This window comes from Artibeus jamaicensis, unplaced genomic scaffold (genome assembly GCF_021234435.1).
Source record: "Artibeus jamaicensis isolate MK-2021 breed Jamaican fruit bat unplaced genomic scaffold, CSHL_Jam_final contig_723, whole genome shotgun sequence".
Classification (NCBI taxonomy): Eukaryota; Metazoa; Chordata; class Mammalia; order Chiroptera; family Phyllostomidae; genus Artibeus; species Artibeus jamaicensis.
In genome coordinates this window covers 805,740-825,667 of record NW_026521938.1, presented here as the reverse complement: position 1 = coordinate 825,667, position 19,928 = coordinate 805,740, and the positions used below count along the sequence as shown (strand labels likewise).

At 50.1% G+C, this 19,928-nt stretch overlaps 1 protein-coding gene across 1 annotated transcript in view; it reads right to left on the bottom strand.

The window, feature by feature from the left end:
* Positions 1 to 830: 830 nt before the first annotated feature.
* Positions 831 to 19,928, bottom strand: part of LOC119053143 (zinc finger protein 84-like) — a 28,104-nt gene continuing 9,006 nt past the window's right edge. Inside the window, exons 4-5 of the mRNA XM_053672048.1 lie at positions 17,069 to 18,648; positions 831 to 2,979 (exon numbers count right to left, since the gene is read on the bottom strand). Of these exons, the coding sequence (XP_053528023.1) occupies positions 2,251 to 2,979; positions 17,069 to 18,648 (2,309 nt within the window). The 3' untranslated portion in view covers positions 831 to 2,250. The remainder of the gene's footprint in view (positions 2,980 to 17,068; positions 18,649 to 19,928) is intronic.

Below are 19,928 nucleotides of genomic sequence, written 5' to 3'. Positions count from 1 at the left end.
TTAAGAGCCAAAAAAACCTCTGTGATTACACCCAAAAGAAATTAGCTGGAAAAAAAACACACAAGTGTATGCAAGTGTTTGCAGCAGCATTACTGATAATAACTAAAAAGTGGAAATGACCCAAATGCACACTACCAGATAAATGCAGTCATAATAGCATAGAGTCAGGAAAAGAGACACCTGCTAAAACACAGACAACCATCAAAAATGTAACTCAGCCAGACACAAGAACCACATGTGTCCATTTATAAGTGTCCAGCCCTTGGCTGCAGAGTCTTCTGTACAACCAAATCTGCTTCCTGGCCTGGTTGAGGAGCGTATGGTTGGCAACTGCTCAGTTCTTCTGACATCGATGTTTTCTCCCTTCATCTCTCTCTCAAAACAATACACGTATTGTCCCAGTTCAGTTTGGAATCCAGTGGCGGATGGGTAGAGGATGGGCAGAGCAGCGGATGGGTAGAAATGAGAGCGAAGGTTCCTTTTCAGGATGATGAAAATGCAGGGTAGGGTTTATATGGAAAACAACACCATAAATAATACAAACATAAAATAAACTCTGTGTTTCACGTACTCACAACTGTAAACCTACTCTGGCCCACCCTGTATTGTGAAAATGACTGTGGAGATGGTTGCACAACCAAAACCCAATGAATTGTACGCGTTATGGTGTGTCGGGTGTATCTAAATAAAGATGTTAAGAGGACATGACAAACCAAAACTCACAGGTTAGGAAACCAATGTGTTTATACAGCAGAACAAATTCCAGGTGGAGAGAAAATACAAGTTCATTGCTAATACACTAATGGTAATGGGAAAAAAGACAGATGTAGGTGGTGAGCAGCCCATGGATGGAAAAGTGCGTTCTCTGCTTAAAAAACAATGAAAAACACTGGAGGGACAAAGAGAGAGATTGGACTTTTTAAATATGTAATGCTTTTGCACTTAAAAAATATATAAAATAAGTAGACACCCTAACCAGTCTCATTGGACATCATCCTGCAAAGAAAAAGTTTGTGGGTTTAATTCCCGGTCAGGGCACACGCCTAGGTGGAGGGTTTGGTCCCTGGTCAGGGTGCATACGAGAGGCAAGAGATCAATGTTTCACACTCATTATCAATGTTTCTCTCCCTCTTTCTGCTTCCCCTCACTTCTCTCTACAGAATAAATAAATAAAATTAAAAATATAAAATAAGCCATGGCTGGTGTGGCTCAGTGGGCTGCAAACCTAAGTCACTGGTTAAATCACCAGTCAGGGCACATGCTTGGGTTGCAGGCCAGGTCCTCAGCAGGGGGTACACAAGAAGCAACCACACATTGATGTTTCTCTTCTTCCCCTCTGTCTAAAAATAAATAAGACTTAGAAAAAAAGAAGAAAATTGCAATAAAAGTGCTTACAGTGGCTTTTCTAAAAAAAAAATCATTATGAGAAACCTTGGTATCAGAAGAAATTATTGTTACTTCCTAATTCTGAAAAAAAAAAAAATTTTTCAAGACCCACCTGGTATCTTCTACAGCTTATGAACTTGGGGCCTTCCAACTGGTGTTGCAGAGAAACTAGGGGCTGTATGTGTGGAAAACGAGCAAACACACAGATGGGAACAACCCGATCTCTGGATTAGATCCAGGTATGTGTGACAAACTGCCCATGTGCCCATGGAAACCACCTCCTCCTATTCATTCCTCCTCCCCCACCTCCACTTTACTATATAGGAGATGGAGACCCTGAGGCATTAAATGCTTTGTTCAAGCTCATGGGCCAGTTCACTCCAGCTTGGTCTGCAGCCACGTGCCCCTACCACACTCCCAGATACCTGACCTGTAACGGGGCTTACGTTCCATAGGGCCGTGCAGATGCTGCAGAAGCAAACAGTGAGTATGACGTGGTCCGTCTCCAGAGCCCACATTCCTGTGACTTGTCTGGGTAGGACTTCTCTTGTGTCCTACCTGTGGGATCCAAATGTCAGTTTTGAACTTGCCCATGGCCTCGAGACCTGCCAGTCTGAGATGCCCCACCTCCCTGCTATGTGTCCTGTGAGGCTGAAGTTCCTCAAGGTTCTCCCCTATTTGACACACTTGTAGGGCTTGTCTCCCATGTGGATCCTCTGGTGAAAAGAAAGCAATAAGCTCCCGATGAAGGTTTTGCAGCACTGGCTGCGCTTACATGGCTTCTCTACAGTGTGGTCCGTCAAGTGCTTCTGGAGACGAGCATGTCATGAAGTGCTTCTGACAGATGGAGCACCCCTAAGGCTACTACTCCCTGGTGTGCACGAGCCCGTGCTTCCTGAGAGAGTGGTTCTTCCTAAAGGCCTTGCCACACTGGCTGCACTTGTAGGGCTTCTCTCCAGTGTGCACGCGCTGGTGGTCCCTGAGCGAGGAGCTTTGCCTGAAGGCCTTGCCGCACTGGTCACACGTGTACGGCTTCTCCCCGGTGTGCAAGCGCAGGTGGTCCTTGAGCGAGGAGCTTTGCCTGAAGGCCTTGCCACACTGACCACATATGTACGGCTTCTCCCCAGTGTGCGTCCTCTGGTGCAGGATGAGGCACTCGTTCTGGCTGAAGGCCTTTCCGCAGTCCCCACAGGAGTACGGCTTCTGCCCAGTGTGCATCCTCCGATGCACGATGAGGCTCCTGTTCTGGCTGAAGGACTTTCCACAGTCCCCACATGTGTAGGGCTTCTCCCCAGTGTGTGTCCTCCAGTGCAGGACGAGATTCCCTTTCTGGATGAAGGCCTTGCCACAGTCCCCACATGCGTACGGCTTCTCCCCAGTGTGCGTCCTCTGGTGCCGGTTGATGTGAGCCTTCTGGCTGAAGGCCTTGCCGCAGTCCCCACACACATATGGTTTCTCCCCGGTGTGCACTCGCTGGTGGATGGTGAGGGAAGACCGCAGGGTGAACTGCTTACCGCACGTGGTACACGAGAAGAGCTTCTCCCTGGTGTGGATTCGGTGATGCTTACCCAGGGACGACTTATAGCTGAAAGCCTTGCCACAGTATCTGCACTTGTACGTCTTCCTCTCTGCACAAAGCTGCGAGGGAGGACTGCGGCTGGAAGTACCCGAGTTTTCCCCACACATGGTGAATGGGTGCGCCCTGTCTCCTCTCGGTTCTTCTGATTGCAGTGGGGCCGGCGTGGGGCTTTGGTGGACAAATGCATTAAACTGACCCTGAATGTTTTCAGGGGCTAACACTTGGGGCATGTCCAAATTTCCCAGAGTGGTCCCTGGACTCCCCTGTTGCTGCCCCGCCTGGTCACCCTGTGTCCCTGCTCCTTCACAGGTATAACCCTGGGCACCATTCCTCATGGGTCCTTCTTCCACCACTACAACGCATGGTTTGTCTTCCCGTTTGTCCTCCTGTGAGTCCGATTCTTCCAGGTCAGGTCTAGTTTCTAAGTCTGAAGTGAGGGGAAAAGAGACGACACACATGTAGTTAACAACGCGGGGAGTGAGGATCTTCCCAAGCTGTGACAAGGCACAGCCTGATGGCAGAAGCCAGCCTGTCCTGGGGACAGAGGGAGAAGAGAAGCAGTGAGCTAAGGCAGTGAGTTGTAGGGAGGTGAGCACAGAGCAAGAAATGTCAGTTTGGGAGCGGGTAGAAAGGTGGCCAGCTGAGCTCAGAGCTGGAAGGAAAAGACCCCGAAGAGGAAGAGAAAGAGGAAGAATGTGGGCTTGGAGGAGTGGATCAAAGGCTCCTGCAAACCCAGTGATGATTCACTGCACCCAGCTCCTCACTTCCAAGCCTTGCCCTGTGCTTCCCCAGCCAGCTTGGAGTCTCAAAGCATCGACTATGACTACTAACGATAAAGACAGACCTGACTCTCCCATGGGCGAGCTGGTTGCCCTCGGTCTCCCCACCTGCCAGCAAAGCTCACACCTTCCAAAGCTGCCTGGGAGCGGCCTGGCCGCTGGGCTGGCACCTCGTCCCTCCGCTCAGCACACTCGAACCTCCCCGCTAACCACACCCACTCCAATACCCTCGTGCCTTACTCCGTGGGTTCCTCAATCTCTGTTTCCAGCCCAGGGGGATGTCCTGAGTTCAGGACTCTACATACGGACTTTAAGGTTCATCCAAACATTTAAAAACTATGAGGTCTGCCCTGGCTGGTGTGGTTCAGTAGAGTGAGTGCTGGCCTGCAAACCAAGGGGTTGCCTGACCGATTCCCAGTCAGGGCATGTGCCTGGGTTGTGGGCTGGGCCCCCAGTAGAGGGCGTGTGAGAGGCGACCAGACAGTGATGTTCCTCTTCCTCTCTTTCTCCCTCCATTCCCCTCTCTCTAACAAATACATACGTTATAGAAATATATAAATAAAATAAGATAAAGTCTTTACAAAATAAAAATAAAAAAAGAAAAACTGAGCTCTTACACAAAAATCTCATTAAAAGAGGAAAGATCCCGCCATATGTACCCTCCTTCCTGGAGGCGACAAAGCGGGCGTGGTAAGCAGCTGCCTCCCTACCCCGACTAAAGCCCTCGCTGGCACCACAAACCCTTGAGTTTGAGACCCTCCCCTGGGTCTAGACCTGGAACAAGCCTTACGTTCATCATCAAGTGGAAGGATAAACACATGAAGTCTACCCCTGAAGCAGACTATTACTCAACAGTGAAGAGAAGTCAGCTATTTCCTCGGCCGTGTAGCTCGGCTGGTTGGAGCATTGTCGCGTGCACCAGAAGACTGCAGGTTGACCCCAATTTAGGGCTTGTATAGGAAGCAACTGACTGATGTCTGTCTGTCTATCTGTCTCTCTCCCCCCCCATCAAAAAACAAAGAGAAAAGAACAAAAAAAATAAAGGGAATGATTCATACATATGGTTGGTGTTGAGTGAACCTCACAGAAATGATGCCAAGTGTAAGAACTCAGATTAAAAAAAAAGATTATGTGGCATATGATTGCACGTATATAAAATTCTAGAATAGGCAACCTAACCAGAGTAGCCATGGGGGATGGAGAGTGGTCAAAAGGAAAGAAAAACTTCCTGGGCTAATGGACACATCTGCATCACAAGGATGATTTTCCAGGTGAATACAAAAGGTAAAATGCATCGCATCATTCGCTTTAACTATGTGTGGTTAACTATAGGTAAGTTACACGCCCTGAAAAACTGTTAGACAAATGGGACCTTTCCCATTCTGAAAATTCAAGTTTTTCCTGAATAATTATCCGGACACATCTTTCTGTGTCAGTGACTACAAAGGGTGCTCATCTTTGAAGAGTGTCGTGATTCCTATCATATTTCTACACCTGGATTTGTCTGGTCAGTCTTTTAAGTGAACTTCTCTTTATTTCTCTTTATTTTTCTTACTATGAAAAACTCTGCACACATATGGAAAAATTTTAAGGAATATATTACAGAAATGAATCATTTGAAATTTAGCTGAGAACACAAAACTGTCTTCCTGAAAAGTTGTCCTAACTTCACACAAATAAAATGAGGAGTCCTTGCACTGACTGCTATGGCTCAGTGGACTGAATCGCAGCCTGCAAACCAAACATCGCTAATTCAATTCCCAATCAGGGCACATGCCTGGGTTGCCAGCCAAGTCCCCAGTCATCTCTCTCACACGTCAGACATTTCTCTCCCTCTTTCTTCCTCCCTTCTCCTCCCCTTAAAAATAAATAAATAAATAAATAAATAAATAAATAATAAATAAATAAAAAATAAATAAATAATACCAGGAGTCCTTTTCCTACACCCTCATAATACAGGATGCTGTTCCTCTCTGTTTTTTATGCCTCAGCTGAAGAAATGCTTAGACAGGGAGGAAGCGGGTAGTGAGGGAGAAGTGGAATGATAAAGAAAAATTCATGAGAGAAAAACAATGATCAGTTGCTTCCCGGCTGTGCCCTGCCTGGGGATCAAACTCACAACGTAGTTATGTATCCTGACAGGAAATTGAACCCACAACCTTGTGGTCTGGACAATGCTCCAACCATCTGAGCCACACCCATCCAAGGCTGGTAGTCTTTTCATCTCTGCGCACCTCATGGGCAAGAGTGGTATTTCTGTGACTCAATTGGTACTTCTTTGACTATAATAGTAAGGTTTAAAAATCTTTTAAAAGTGTAATTTCATGCATTTCTACAACTGTGTTTGCATGCTCATAAGCTTGGTCCAACTCTGTATCATTCATTTGGTCTTTTTCTTGTTTAATCTTTGCAGCTCTTTATGTATTTATAATCCTGTAACTATAATACACGTGGTAAATACTCTTTTCCAGTTCATTACCTATCAACTTTATATTTAACATCCTGTAATCTGAACATCCTACATGCCCAATCTGCCCAACTTTTCCATTTCTCTGTCATCCCGAGGTGACAGGCAGATGGTGAGTAATGCAGGGAAGCTGCCCCCTTACCCAGCGAGACCAGGTTCCAGTAGGTCTCCATCATCACGTCCCTGTATAGGTCCTTCTGCGCAGGCTGCAGCTGCTGCCACTCCTCCTGGGTGAAGTCCACGATCACATCCCTGAATGTCACCGACCTCTGTAAGAGGAAGCGCACACCACTCACCGCAGAGCCCTCCTCACAGTGGTTGGGAGAGGACTGGGAAGGCACGCAGGATGCATCTGACGTGGTGTCAATAAGATGTGGAGCTCTGGAGGTCCTGACCACTCAGTGACCTCAGTGCCTGAGCACACTGGATCATCTATGGATAGGCAAAGAAACTATGGGGCTGTTTACCAGGAAGAGAAAAAAACCCACTTAAACACTGGACAAAGGGCCTGAACAGACACTTTTCTAAAGAGGACATATATACAAACAGCCAACAAACATGAAAAAAATGCTCAGCGCCACTCATCATCAGAAAACTGCAAATAAAAACCACAATGACATATCACATCACACCTGACAGAAGCCCCACAAAGGACCCTCAATCTGGTCCATACCATTGTGACAAGTGACTGAGCAGCACTAGCTCTAGGGATATCCAAGAAATTGGAAGGGGTGATCTGAGGTTGAGTCCATGGGGGGAGATTCTGGGTGGGGCTGGTGGTTCAAGACCCAAGGCTTAAACAGCAGATGGGGGCACCGGGGACACCATTGCTAAAACATCCAAATCAATAAAGTTACAGGTGAAAATGTAAAATGTGTCTTTTACTTCATGGAAGAAACATAACAGACTTTTTGGACAAACCAAAAAATACACACCTTTAAAATAACCATTGAGGCTACAAACTAATCCACCACCTCCCAAAGTTTCCTCCTGCCCCGCTCTGTTGTTGTACTTATTTCAGTTTAATTTTTTCAATACAATGCCTCCTGAAAGGCGACCTTAAGTCTGCCTGCCTGAATGAACTCACTCAATGAAATTTTTACGGAGAAAGTTCCACACACCACGGCTGGGTTGGGACGGGCTGAAAATCAAAGAAGGTCCTGGGCGTCTGGGAGCCCACACAGAACAATAAGGGTGTACAGGTGAGACACGAGGCCCCTCGTCAGAAGGGTCAGGAGATTATCCTAGAAATGGGGCTTCCCTCCAAGTCCGCCAAAGCCCTCTGTGGGTACATGACTGAGGGCACTGATTGGAGGGCTTCAACAACTGTAATGGCATAATCAATAAAATATATTTTAAAAAATAAAGTAAAATTCTTGTCTAACGGCACAAACCACTTTGGCACAAGATAAACTTCCCCCAGTTCCAAACAACTAATATCAGGCTCTATGTTTTTAATCCTCAGTAGAGCATATATTTATTGATATAAGAGAAAGAAGAAGGCAGAGCGAGACACTGATTTCTGTCTCGTGCATGTGCTTCAAGCAGGTACTGAACCTGTAACACTTTGATGTGCGGGACGATGGTACAACCAACTGAGCGACCCAGCCAGGGCAGGCTGTATTTTTAGAGAAACCAGAAAGTAGTAACACTAAAAGAGTTTAAGAAAAAGCAATTGAGCTCACTGGACTAACTACCGGCCTGGGAACCAAACGTTTGCTGGTTTGGTTCTCCAACAGGGCACATGCTTAGACTGCAGGCCAGGATGCTGGTTGGGGCCGTGCAAGAGGCAACCACACATTGATGTTTCTCTCCCTCTCTTTCTCCCCACCTTCCCCTCTCTCTAGAGATAGATAAAATCTTTAAAAAGAAAAAAAGAGAAAGAAATTAAATCCCCAAATCCCAACAAGAAAACAACCACCATCGGGACATCCTAATGAATGTTGGTGAAGGAGGAAACCAAGGCAACCGTCACAGAGAAGGTAACAGTGGAGACGTCGTGGTGCAGCAGCATTGGAAAACAGTTGGACCGTTCCCTAAATGGTTAAATGTACTGATATCAGAGGACTCACAATTTCCTCTCCTACACTCAAGGGAAATGAGATCAAGCAAAAAACTGTCCGTGAGTGTTCACGGCAGCATGACTAATAAAACCAAAGAGGCGGAAACAACTCAAGTATACACCACCCGATAAATGTATACATTCATGATCTACTTTTGCAATGTAGTATACAGCCATGAAAAAGGAAGTCTGCTATAACATACATGTACATCAAAAACATGAAGCTCTGTGAAAGCAGCCAGATACAAAAAACCCAAATGTTGTGTGATTCCATTTACATAAATGTCCAGCCCTGACCGGGTGACTCTCCATTGGATGAAGTGTTGCCTATACAATTAAAGGTTGAGGGTGTGGTCCCTGACTGAGAAGAAAATGGAAGAGAACCAATAACATTTCTCTCACTCATTGATGTTTCTCTCCTTCCCTTCCTCCTTCTTTTCCCTTCTAAAAATAAATAAAATCTTAATAAAATAAAAATAGTTTGTCCACTTGCATAAATGGCAAATAACCATTTTCTAAACATCAAGCCTGACAGCCCTGGCTGCTGTGGCTCAGTGAATTGAACACCGGACTGCCAAGCAAAGGGTCACCAGTTCGATTCCCAGTGAGAGCACATGCCTGGGTTGAAGGCCAGGTCCCCAGGTGGGCACTTGCAAGAGGTAAACGATTGCTGTATCTCTCAGACATTGAAGTTTCTCTCCATCTCTCTGTCCCTCTCTTTCCCTCCCTCAAATAGATAAACAAAATCTTTAAAAAAATGTTTATACAGTTTGCTCCACCTTTCATAATTTAAAAAATAAGAAAAGAAGAAACAAATCAGCCCTGGTTGCTGTAGCTCAGTGGATTAAGCACTGAACTGAGAACTAAAGGGCTGCCAGTCTGATTTCCCATCAGGGCACATGCCTGGGTTGCAGGCCAGGTCCCCAGTTGGGGGCGCTCCAGAGGCAACCACACATTGATGTTTCTCTCCCTCTTTCTCCCTCCCTTCCCTTCTCTAAAAATAAATAAAATCTTAAAAAAACAAAAACAAAACAGCCGTGACTGGTATAGCTCAGTGGATTGAGCGCGGGCCTATGAACCAAACAACCACGGTTCAATTCCCAGTTAGGGCACAGGCCTGGGTTGCAGGCCAGTTCCCAGCAGGGGACACACGAGAGGCAACCATACACTGATGTTTCTCTCCCTCTCTCCTTCCCTTCCCCCCTAAAGATAAATAAAGTCTTTAAAAAAAAGTGTTCTCTAAAAAAAATCACAGAACAAAGATCTATGTCTAGCCCTCTTTGGAATACTGACCTGTACACCGAATGGTTGCAGGTTCCATATGAAGTTATGGTGCAGGTGGGAGGCAACTGATTGCCTCCTCTCTTCCTCTCGCCCTAGATCTCAATGAACATATCCTCTGGTAATGATTTAAAAAAGATTTATGCCCAACATATGTAATTTATTGATTTGAGACACAGAGAGAAAGAGATGTTGTTCCACTTACTGATGACTCATTGGTTGCCTCCGTATGTGCCCTGACCAGAGATCGAACTGACATCCTTGGCATTGATGCTCTAACCAACTAAGTTACATGTTTGTTTTTATTTTTTAAAAAATATTTTTACTTATTTATTTTTAGAGAGAGGAAGGGTAGGAAAAAGAAAGGGACAGAAAAATCAATGGGTGGTTGCCTCTCATGCCCCCCACACTGGGGACCTGGCCCGCAACCCAGACACGTGCCCTGACTGGGAATCAAACAGGCGACCCTTTGATTTGCAGGCTGGTAGTCAACCCACTGAGCCACACCAGCCAGGGCTGATGTTTTTATTGTAAAGTATTTCTTCCAATGAAGGAGATCTAGTAAAAAATACCATAAATAACCACCCACTAAAACATCATAAAACATCACGGCAACAGCCAGGGACATTCACGGGTCCCTCACCGCAGGCAACCTCCTCCCGTCCCCCTCCAGTCCCCCGGGCATTTAGTGCCCCCTGTCTATTTCTGAGGTCCTTTGTCTAGCACATCCAAGTCAGGGTTTCTGTCACACTTGATGGAACTTGCTTAAGCCACCACTTCCCAAGTGCCTGCCAGTGTCTCCTGAAGCCCCCGGGGTAGGACAGGTCACTCCTGAGGTACCCTGTCCCCTGAAGTTGACAAAAGCTAGTGTCATGACACTATTCTCCCTCCTCATAGTGGACAGAACTCTAGTAGACCTGGCCGGGCGCCTGGGCCCTGAGCAGGTCAGGCGAGCAGAAGGTCATCCCTGCCCAGAAGCCTCATCCTAGGAAGAGGTGACATGACTCACCAGGGCCTTCGTGGTCAGCGGTTGGGTGGCCAAGCTTCCAGTGCCCATGGTGACCGGGGCACAGGCAAGCTGTGTACAGGGGGAGAAAGAGAAAAACACAGTGAGAGATCAGGTCAAGGTCCCACCCATAATGCAGACTGGACAGAGACACACCCACCAGAAAACAGGCAGACAGAAATATGTACACAGCTTAACAGGGAATACATGTGGGGGTCCAAAGGCATCCAAGGCACTCAACAAACATCTGTGTTTTAATCTTTCTGACACCCTACAAGGTGGGGTTTCCACTCACCTTCTTTCACAAATGAAGAAACTAAGGTCCCAAAAGATAAGCCACTCACCCAAGATTAACAGAGCAGAGATTGGGATTTGACTGAACACGTCAGGGTATAGGTATACGTGCTTGGTATATATCTGAAACCCACACCCTGACACCCCCCCCCAAAACACACACATGTGCACACTGCCTGACCCACATCCTGGGGGAAGAGGACACTCTGACCCTACCCTGGGTCTAAGTGATGGCCCTGGGCCCCAGAAGACACCCCAACTCTGCCCCCACCCTCCCGGTCTTCCCCATAACTCAAGGGGTTACAGTGAGGCTCAATGAACACATACATGCAGGGAACCTTGAGCTGTGTGGTACAAGGTCAAGACTCAGTGCAGCCCTGTCTGCGTGGCTCAGTTGGTTGGAGCATTGTCCTGTACACCAAACCCTGTAATGCCCTGGTCCCTGGTTGGGGTGCCTGTGGGAGACGACTTGTCAGTATTTTTAGCCCTTCTCCTCTCTTCCTAAAACCCATAAACGTATGACCGATGTTTACTGAAGCACTGACCCTGGAAGCACGCAACCACCCGCCGACCAACTGACCCCAGGTAGGCAGAGGGATGCTGGCGTCCAGTCTGAAATGCCAGGTTGTCCCCAGAAAGCAGGAGTCATGTCATGTCCCGAGATGCAGCGGCTTCATGATTTCTTAAATAATTTAATTTTTACAAATGTATTCTTTCTAGACTTTTGGTGTCTAATTCCTATCCCTGCACCTCCAAGGCAACAACACAGGTGCCATTTGCCAGAAAAAGACCCACCAGAGGAGACTTACCCAGGGGGCACAGGTGCCCAAGGGCTTCTCACACCTGTAGGTGACCTTCAAAACATCATTTCTTTTAAAAGTCTATGAGAAAAAGTAAACCTAATCCTGTCTGAATTATTTTTGTCCTTAGAGCAATGCAATCACAACTCTTAATTTTTACTTCATTTACAAGGAGGCTAGAAGGCAGTGGTCCTGGAAGTGGCATGCGCACAGGGCCGGACACCTCTGAACCCAGTGTGGCTTCAGATACATGTCGGCAGAGTCACGGGTGGTGGCTACTCCTCTGTTGAAGCTTTTGGGTATTTTTTTCTGCCCTTTGTTTATACTGGGAAACACGGATTTCCCACTGTAGAGTGGTTAGTGTGGGGGCTCTAGGGCTCGGATTCCTGGGTGTCCATTTAGTTGGTTCACTTTAAGTCTCCGAGCATCAGTTTCCCCATTTGCAAAATGGGAATGATGAGGGTCCCTACCTCAGTGTCACCGGGAGGCTTTTAAAATGCCCAGAAGGATGCCCTGAGCACCCAACACACCCTCCCTGAACAAAACCAACCAGATCAGCATGGGATAGGGTCTCTGACCCTCTTTCTTGACCCCACGCCTGGCTACTACACCCATCCTGCCCTCCCAGGGCAGGGGAGGCTCTGGGGCCCGCAGGCAGGCAGCTCCTCCAGGCCGCCTGTCCAGCAGGACCGTCTTTCCCACGCTCTGGGAGGGCACCCCCGACGCACCCACTCACAAATGTCTGCAACGCCCAGAAACAGAGACGCAGGTGCACACAGGGGAAGGCTCGGGCAGGAGAGACGGACCCCACACGCACTGACACACTCACACCAAACACACAGATGCACAGGAAGGGACCATACACAGGTGGACACCTGGATGGCGCCCTCGCGCTGAGACACCGCGGGCAAAAACAAAGGCAGACACGTATACTTTCGTGAACACAGAGGGACGCCAGAGAGGCCAAGACAGGCAGCCGACACGCCCACAGCCGACACGCCCACAGCCGACACACCCACAAGCCAAGGGGAGACACAGGAGACCACCCCACACACGCGGTGACAAACACAGAGCCACTCAGAGACGGCCCGGGAGTCTCAGCCCAACACACACACACACACACACACACACACACACACACACACTCACTCACTCACTCACTCACTCACACTCTCACACACACACACACCGACCAGCGTCACCTTCACCAGCACGACCCCACCCCGATCAGCACTCTCTTCGGATTCCACACGCCCCTTCCAGGACTCGCATCCCTGTGCCCTACCCACTCAAGACGTCACCAGCCTGACACGTGCGTCTCCGTGAAAAAAATAAATGGCGCCCGCCAGACCGCCCACCCCTGGCGTCACCACTGAGTCTGCGCACAGGGGGTGGACTACACTTCCCAGAAGTGCGCGCGCCACCACTGCCTCCAACTGTCCAGCCACGGAGCGCCGGCTGCCCACCGGATCGAACCGGTGTTGGTTGCACGTGGTACCATGTCCCAGAAGTCCCTTCGGCAGCGGGGTCAGGAAGGCGGGGCGTGTGGAATTAGATGGGTGGTGGCGCAAGGGCTCGTAAGGCGGCAAGAATACAGAGCGAGTACCGGGGCCAGACCGGAGGGATTGGAAGGGTGGAGGGAGTGGGGACCACAGAAGAGAATGAGGAAAGGGAGACGGAGCGGGGAGATGGGGAGATGGGGAGGGCGAACTGGGGAAGGGGGGAGGGAAATTCTACAAAAGTCCGCCTGTGGGTTCAGGTGGGACAAGATGGGTTCAGGTGGGACAAGAAGCTGTAGCCAGTCTGCCGACAGCTCGTGTCCACCCAGGGTCCCTGATAGACGTGCTGACTTATGGCAAGTTTGTCCTGGCTGCTGTGGTTCAGTGGGTTGAGTGCGGGCCTGCAAACCAAGGGTCACGGGTTCCATTCCCAGTCAGGGCACATGCCCAGGTTGGGGGCGAGGTCCCAATTGGGAGCCTGGGAGAGGCAGCGAACTGACATTTCTCTCCCTCTCTTTCTCCTTCCATTCTCTCTTTCTAACAATAAATTTAAGAATCTTTTTAAACAAATTAATAGACAACTATGAGAAACTCTGGCATCTGATGCGATTATTGTTACTTCCTAAAGCTGAAAAAAGAAAAACCTTATTAACCACTTGGCACCTTCTACTGTTCCAGGGAAACTGGGGGCTGGGTGTGGGGAAAATGAGGACACCCACAGATGGTGACAATCCAGACTCTGGACTATATCCAGGCAAGTGTGATAAAGTGACAATGTTCCCATGGAGGCCGCTATCTCCTCTCCTTTCTCCTTCCTCTCCTCCACTTTACGTCCAGGAGGTAGAGACCAGAAACACTGTGTTGTCCAAGCTCCTACAACAGTATACGGGATCTGGGCCTGCAGCCACAGACCCCCTGGCCACACTCTCAGATACCAGAACAGTAGCAGGGGCTTATGTTTCATGCAGCACTTCCAGTGCTACAAAAGCTGCTCACGTGCACTGTGTGGCCTGTCCCCAGGGGCCACATTCCTAAGACATGCTTGGGCAGGACTTCTCTTAAGTCCTACCTGTGGGCTCCCATGTCATTTCTGGCACCGCTAATGGGCTCGGGACAAGTGAGGGTTCTGAGGTCCCAGGGCCTCCTCCCTGGTGCAGATGCATCCTCCTCTGGTGTTGCATGGGGTTGAGGCTCCTGATAAAGCTTTCTGCCCACTTGCTACTCCCCCATGTGGGTCCTCTGGTGGAGGGTGAGTGAGAAGTTCCTGACAAGCCATTGCTGCGTCTATAGGGCTTCTCCCCGCTGTGCACGCACCTGTGCCACGTGAGGGACAGGTGCTGCTAAAGGCCTCACCACATTGGCTGAGCTCAGAAAGCTTCTGTGTGGTGTGCACTCGCCAGTGCTCCGTGAGATGGAGCTCTGCCCAAAGGCTTTACCCCAGTCTAAGCAGGCACATGGCTTCTTCTGGGTGTGCACAAGCTGGCGGGTGGTGGGGCAGGACTGCTGGGTGAACAGTTCCCACACGCGGTGCTCGGGAAGAGCTTCTCCCCATGTGGATTATTTAGTGCTTCTTCAGGCACAAGGTACAGCCATAAGCCTACTACACTCCGTGCACCCAAAGGTTTTCCTCTGCAAGGAATTTAGAGGATGAGCCTTAAAGCACCTGAGATGTCCCATGCCTGGTGAATGGCTGTGTACTTATCCCACGCAGTCCTTCCCATCTTGGGTCTGGCAAGTGGCTTTGGCGTTCAGATGCCTTAAATTCATAATATTTGGGGTCTAAAGTACAACCACCAGTGACTAGTGGCTGGTCTCCAGCATTGCCACTGCACCAACTCCCCATGTCCCTGCTCCTTCACAGAAACAATCCTGGGGACCCTTCCTCCTTGGCACTTCCACCAGCCCTACGAGAGGTGCTCTGTATTCCCGAATATTGTCCTGTGGGTCTGATTTTTACATCAGCTCCTGTCTCCAAGTGTGAGGGGAGGGGGAAACTGCTGACAGCACACAGAGAGGTAACAACACTGGGACAAAGGACCTTCCCAAGACACCACAGGGCACTGCCTGAGAGCAGGGGACAGCTTTCTTCTGTTTAGTCACTGGGAGTGTGCCCCAATATGTCCCTCCTGAGAGAGACCCTCCCTGACTGGCAGAGCTGAAACAGCCTTGCCCTTCACTTTCTACCTCGTCACCTCTGATGTGGCTCAGAAATGAGCAGCGGGGGCTCCGTGAGACAACAGGCTGGGTTCGCTCACTGCTGGACTCCCAGCGCCTGCAACAGTGCCTGGCAGGGAGGAGGTGCTCGGATACTCGAGTGACTGGCTGTTCACCTGAAGCCTCTTGTCTCTTGAGATTCCTGCTTACCAGAGGATGCAGAAATTCTAGGTCACGTACTAGGCATCCACTTTCTTATTTCTTCTAACAGCCTCTCCCCTCACTACTCAGAAAAAAAAACAAAACTCAGCCTCTTTCTTGACCCAAAACCCCCTATACCCCCATCAGTCACAGCAGTCACTGTCACATGAATGTCCCTGTGCTACATGGCATTCAACAGAGGAAAAAGGCCAACTTCACTCTCACCGTCCTTCTTCACTTCTTGTCACCTCTCAGCCCCTCTGGAAAACAGGTGACCACCTGCGAGGACACATTCCCTTTCTTCTACACAGCTTTATAAAGAAAGTTGCACCAAAGAAAAATTCCCCTGATGAAATTTCACGCCATGGGGAATGTTTACTGGGGAAATGAGCATCCATGATGAAGGAGATGGGAAATCCTTCAAGTCCCCTGGTGCTAGTGACGGCGGGGTGTATGTGGTATGGATGGACAGATGTAATTTTCTGCTAATATTTCTCTGGTCATGGGAGACTGGCAAACCCCAGGCAAACCTGTTCTGATAACTAGTATAAGAAATTGTGTGACCATTCCCAAGCCAGGAATCCAGGGATGCGAGGGGTAGTGGCCTTTGGTAGGTTTCCTGGCTTCTGGGGGGTCCTGTGGGGTATTTCCCTCCCCCCAAGTGCTGACACTCATTTGAACAGGACACTGGTCCCTGCATCTTTTGCACCAGATGATTGTTTTAAATGACATTACTCTCACTTAATTTAGTTTAAAAATAATTTTTGTAACAGACTACCATGAGAAAGTGGTATCTGAGGTGACTAGTGTTATTTCCTCATCCTGTAAAAAATACTCATTTCTCCTCCGGACCCACCTGCTAACTTCTACAGCTCATGAGCTTGGGGCTTCCACTCGGTGTTGCAGGGAAACTAGGGGCCGTGTGTGAGGCAAACGAACAAACACAGAGATGGGCACGACCTGATCCATTTAGATTCAGGCGCGAGTGACGAACTGGCAGATTCCCCAGGAAGCTCACCTCCCCCTGTTCTTTCCTCCTCCCGCTCCTCCTTTTTCTGTTGAGGTGAAGACACAGAGACTAAACGCATGTCCAAGCTCATGGGACGGTTTACTCCAGCTCCGTCTGGAGCCACAGTGCCCCTGGCCATGCTCCCAGATACTAGACCTGCTGGGGGGCTTGCATTCCACAGGGCCCTGCAGATGCAGTAGGATCAAATGGTGAGCATGGTGTGGCCTGTCCCCAGAGCCCACATTTTCTGTGACTCGCCTGGGCAGGACTTCTCTTGCATACTGTGTCAAGCCTGGTACTGACTCGTGGGCTCAAGACCAGCCAGTCGAGTGTGGATACTGAGATCTCCTGCCTTTCCCCTACGTGTGCATCCTCCTCCGGGGCTTCTAGCTGATGGAGCACTGGTAGGGCTACTCCCCCGTGTGAACACGCTGGTGCTTCCTGAGAGAGGATTTGAGGCTGAAGAACTTGCCGCACTGGCTGCAGTTGTAGGGCTTCTCACCGGAGTGCACGCGCCTGTGGTCCCTGAGCGACGAATTCTGCCTGAAGGCCTTGCCACACTGGTCACACGCATAGGGCTTCTCCCTGGTGTGCACATGCTGGTGCTCCCTGAGTGAGGAGTTTTGCCTGAAGGCCTTGCCACACTGGTCACACGTGTAGGGCTTCTCCCCGGTGTGCACGCGCTGGTGCTCCCTGAGAGAGTAGTTCTGCGTGAAGTCCTTGCCGCACTGGCCACACATATACGGCTTCTCGCCCGTGTGTGTCCGCTGATGCACCATGAGGTGCTCACTCCGACTGAAGGCCTTTTCACAGTCTGTGCATGCGTACGGCTTCTCCCCAGTGTGCATCCTCTGGTGGACAACGAGGCTCCTGTTGCGGCTGAACGCCTTGCCGCAGGTGCTGCACACATACGCCTTCACCCCTGTATGAGTCCTCTGGTGCAGGCTGAGGTTCCCCTTATGTCTGAAGGCCTTGCCACAATCTCTGCACGCATACAGCTTCTCCCCGGTGTGTGTCCTCTGGTGAGCTTTCAGGCACTCCTGCCGGCTGAAGGCCTTGCCGCAGTCCCTGCACGCATATGGTTTCTCCCCGGTGTGCGTCCTCTGGTGGGCAATAAGGCTCCTGTTGTGCATGAAGGCCTTGCCACAGTCTCCGCACACGTAAGGCTTCTCCCCGGTGTGCGTCCTTTGGTGTGCGATGAGGTAATCATTGCGACTGAAGGCCATGCCGCAGTCCCAACAGAAATAGGGCTTCACCCCAGTGTGCGTACTCTGATGCTCAATGAGTTTCCTGTTCAGCCTGAAGGCCATTCCACAGTCCTTGCACACATACGGCTTCTCTCCAGTGTGCGTCCTCTGGTGCCGGATGATGTTCCCTTTCTGGCTAAACACCTTTCCACAGGCCCCGCATGCATACGGCTTCTCTCCAGTGTGTGTCCTCTGGTGCTGTATGACGTGCGCCTTCTGGCTGAAGGCCTTGCCACAGTCCCCACATGTGTACGGACTCTCCCCGGTGTGCGTCCTCTGGTGCTGCATGAGGTGAGCCTTCTGGCTGAAGGCCTTGCTGCAGGCACCACACACGTACGGCTTCTCCCCGGTGTGCAGGCGCTGGTGGGTGGTGAGGGAAGACCGCAGGGTGAACTGCTTACCGCACGTGGCGCATGAGAAAGGCTTCTCCCCAGTGTGGATTCGTTGGTGCTCGCTCAGGGACGACTTATAGCTGAAAGCCTTGCCACACTGTCCGCACTCATAGGGCTTCTCTGCATGGAGTTTGGAGGGAGGACCGAGGCTTGAAGTACCCGAGTCCTTCCTACACATGGTGAACAGGTGCGTCCCTGCTCCTCTCAGTCCTTCCGATCTCATTGGGGCTGGCATGGGGCTTTGGTCGAATGCCTTAAATCCACAACATTCAGGGGCTAATGCCTGAGACATGTCCAAACACCCCCAACAGGTACACGGGCTCCCCTGTCGCCACCCTATCCAGTCACCCTGTGTCCCCGCTGCTCCTTCCCAGACGCAACCCCAGGCACCATTCCTTGTGGCTCCTTCTGCAACCACCGTAGTGGATGGTCTGCCTTTCCAGTTGTCCTCCTGTGGGTCTGATTCTTTCCTTTCAGGTCTAGTCTCCAAATCTGAGGGGAGGGGGAAAGAGATGAGGACACACGTGGAGTTAACAAAGCTGGGAGGGAGGACCTTCTGAAGACATGACAAGGCACAGCCTGAGAGCAGGGGACAGCCTGCTCTGGGAACCAAGGGAGATGGGAAGCAGTGAGCTGAGACAGTGAACTGCAGTGAGGTGAGCAGAGAGAGAAGGGTCCCCTTGGGAGTGGGTGGAAAGGCTGCCAGGGGAGCTCAGAGCTGGGCGGACAGACCCTGAAGAGAAAGAGGAAGGTGGGCCCAGAGGAACAGATCAAAGGACCCCACAAGCGCAGTGAGGGTTCATTGCACCGGCCGTTGGCTTCCGGGCCTCGTCCTGCATGTCCCCATCCAACTGTGCTTCTCAAAGCATTGACTTAATTAGAAATGATAAAGTAAGAACTGACTCATATGTGGCTTCTCGTTGTCCTCTGTCTGCCCACTCCCCAGCCAAGCTCCTGCCTTCCTACGTTGTCCAGGGGTGGCCCAGCCCTGGCTGCTGGTCCCTCGCTCTCCTCTTTGCACACTCGTCCCTCCTTGTTGACCACAGCTGCTCCAGTCCCCTCACGATGTGTCCTGTGAATTCCTCATCTCTTTTCCAAGCCTAGGGGGCTGTCCTGTGTTCTGGACTCTGCACATGGACATCAGGGTTCCTTCCAAATTCCAAAAACTGTGAGATCTTACACAAAAATCTCACTAAAAAAGCAAAGAACCTTCCCTGGCTGGTGTGGCTCAGTGGACTGAGCACCAGACTGTGAACCGAAAGGTCGCTGATTCAATTCCCAGTCAGGGCACATGCCTGGATTGCAGGCCAGGTCCCTAGTCGGGGGCTGTGATAGGCAACTGATCCACATGTCTCTCACACATGGATGTTTCTCTCCCTTTCTCCCTCCCTTCCCCTCTCTCTAAAAGGAAATAAATAAAATCTTTAACAAAATAAGGGAAGACCCTGCCACACAGAGCCCTCCTTCACAGGAGGTAACAAGAAAGTGGCAATAGTAAGCAGCTGTCTCCTTTGCAGGCAGGGAGAAAGAGGGGGAGAAACGAATGTGTGGCTACCCCTGGTGCGCCCCCTACTGGGGCCCCAGCCCACAGCCCAGGCCTGTGCCCTGACTGGGAATGAAACTGGTGACCCTTTGGCTGGCAGGCAGGCACTCAATCCACTGAGCCACACCAGCCAGGGCATCATTTTAATTTTTAAATATAACTGACACTCAGAGTCTCCCAGCCTGAATCAACTCACTTAATGAAATTTTTACTGAGCAGGCTCCATGCA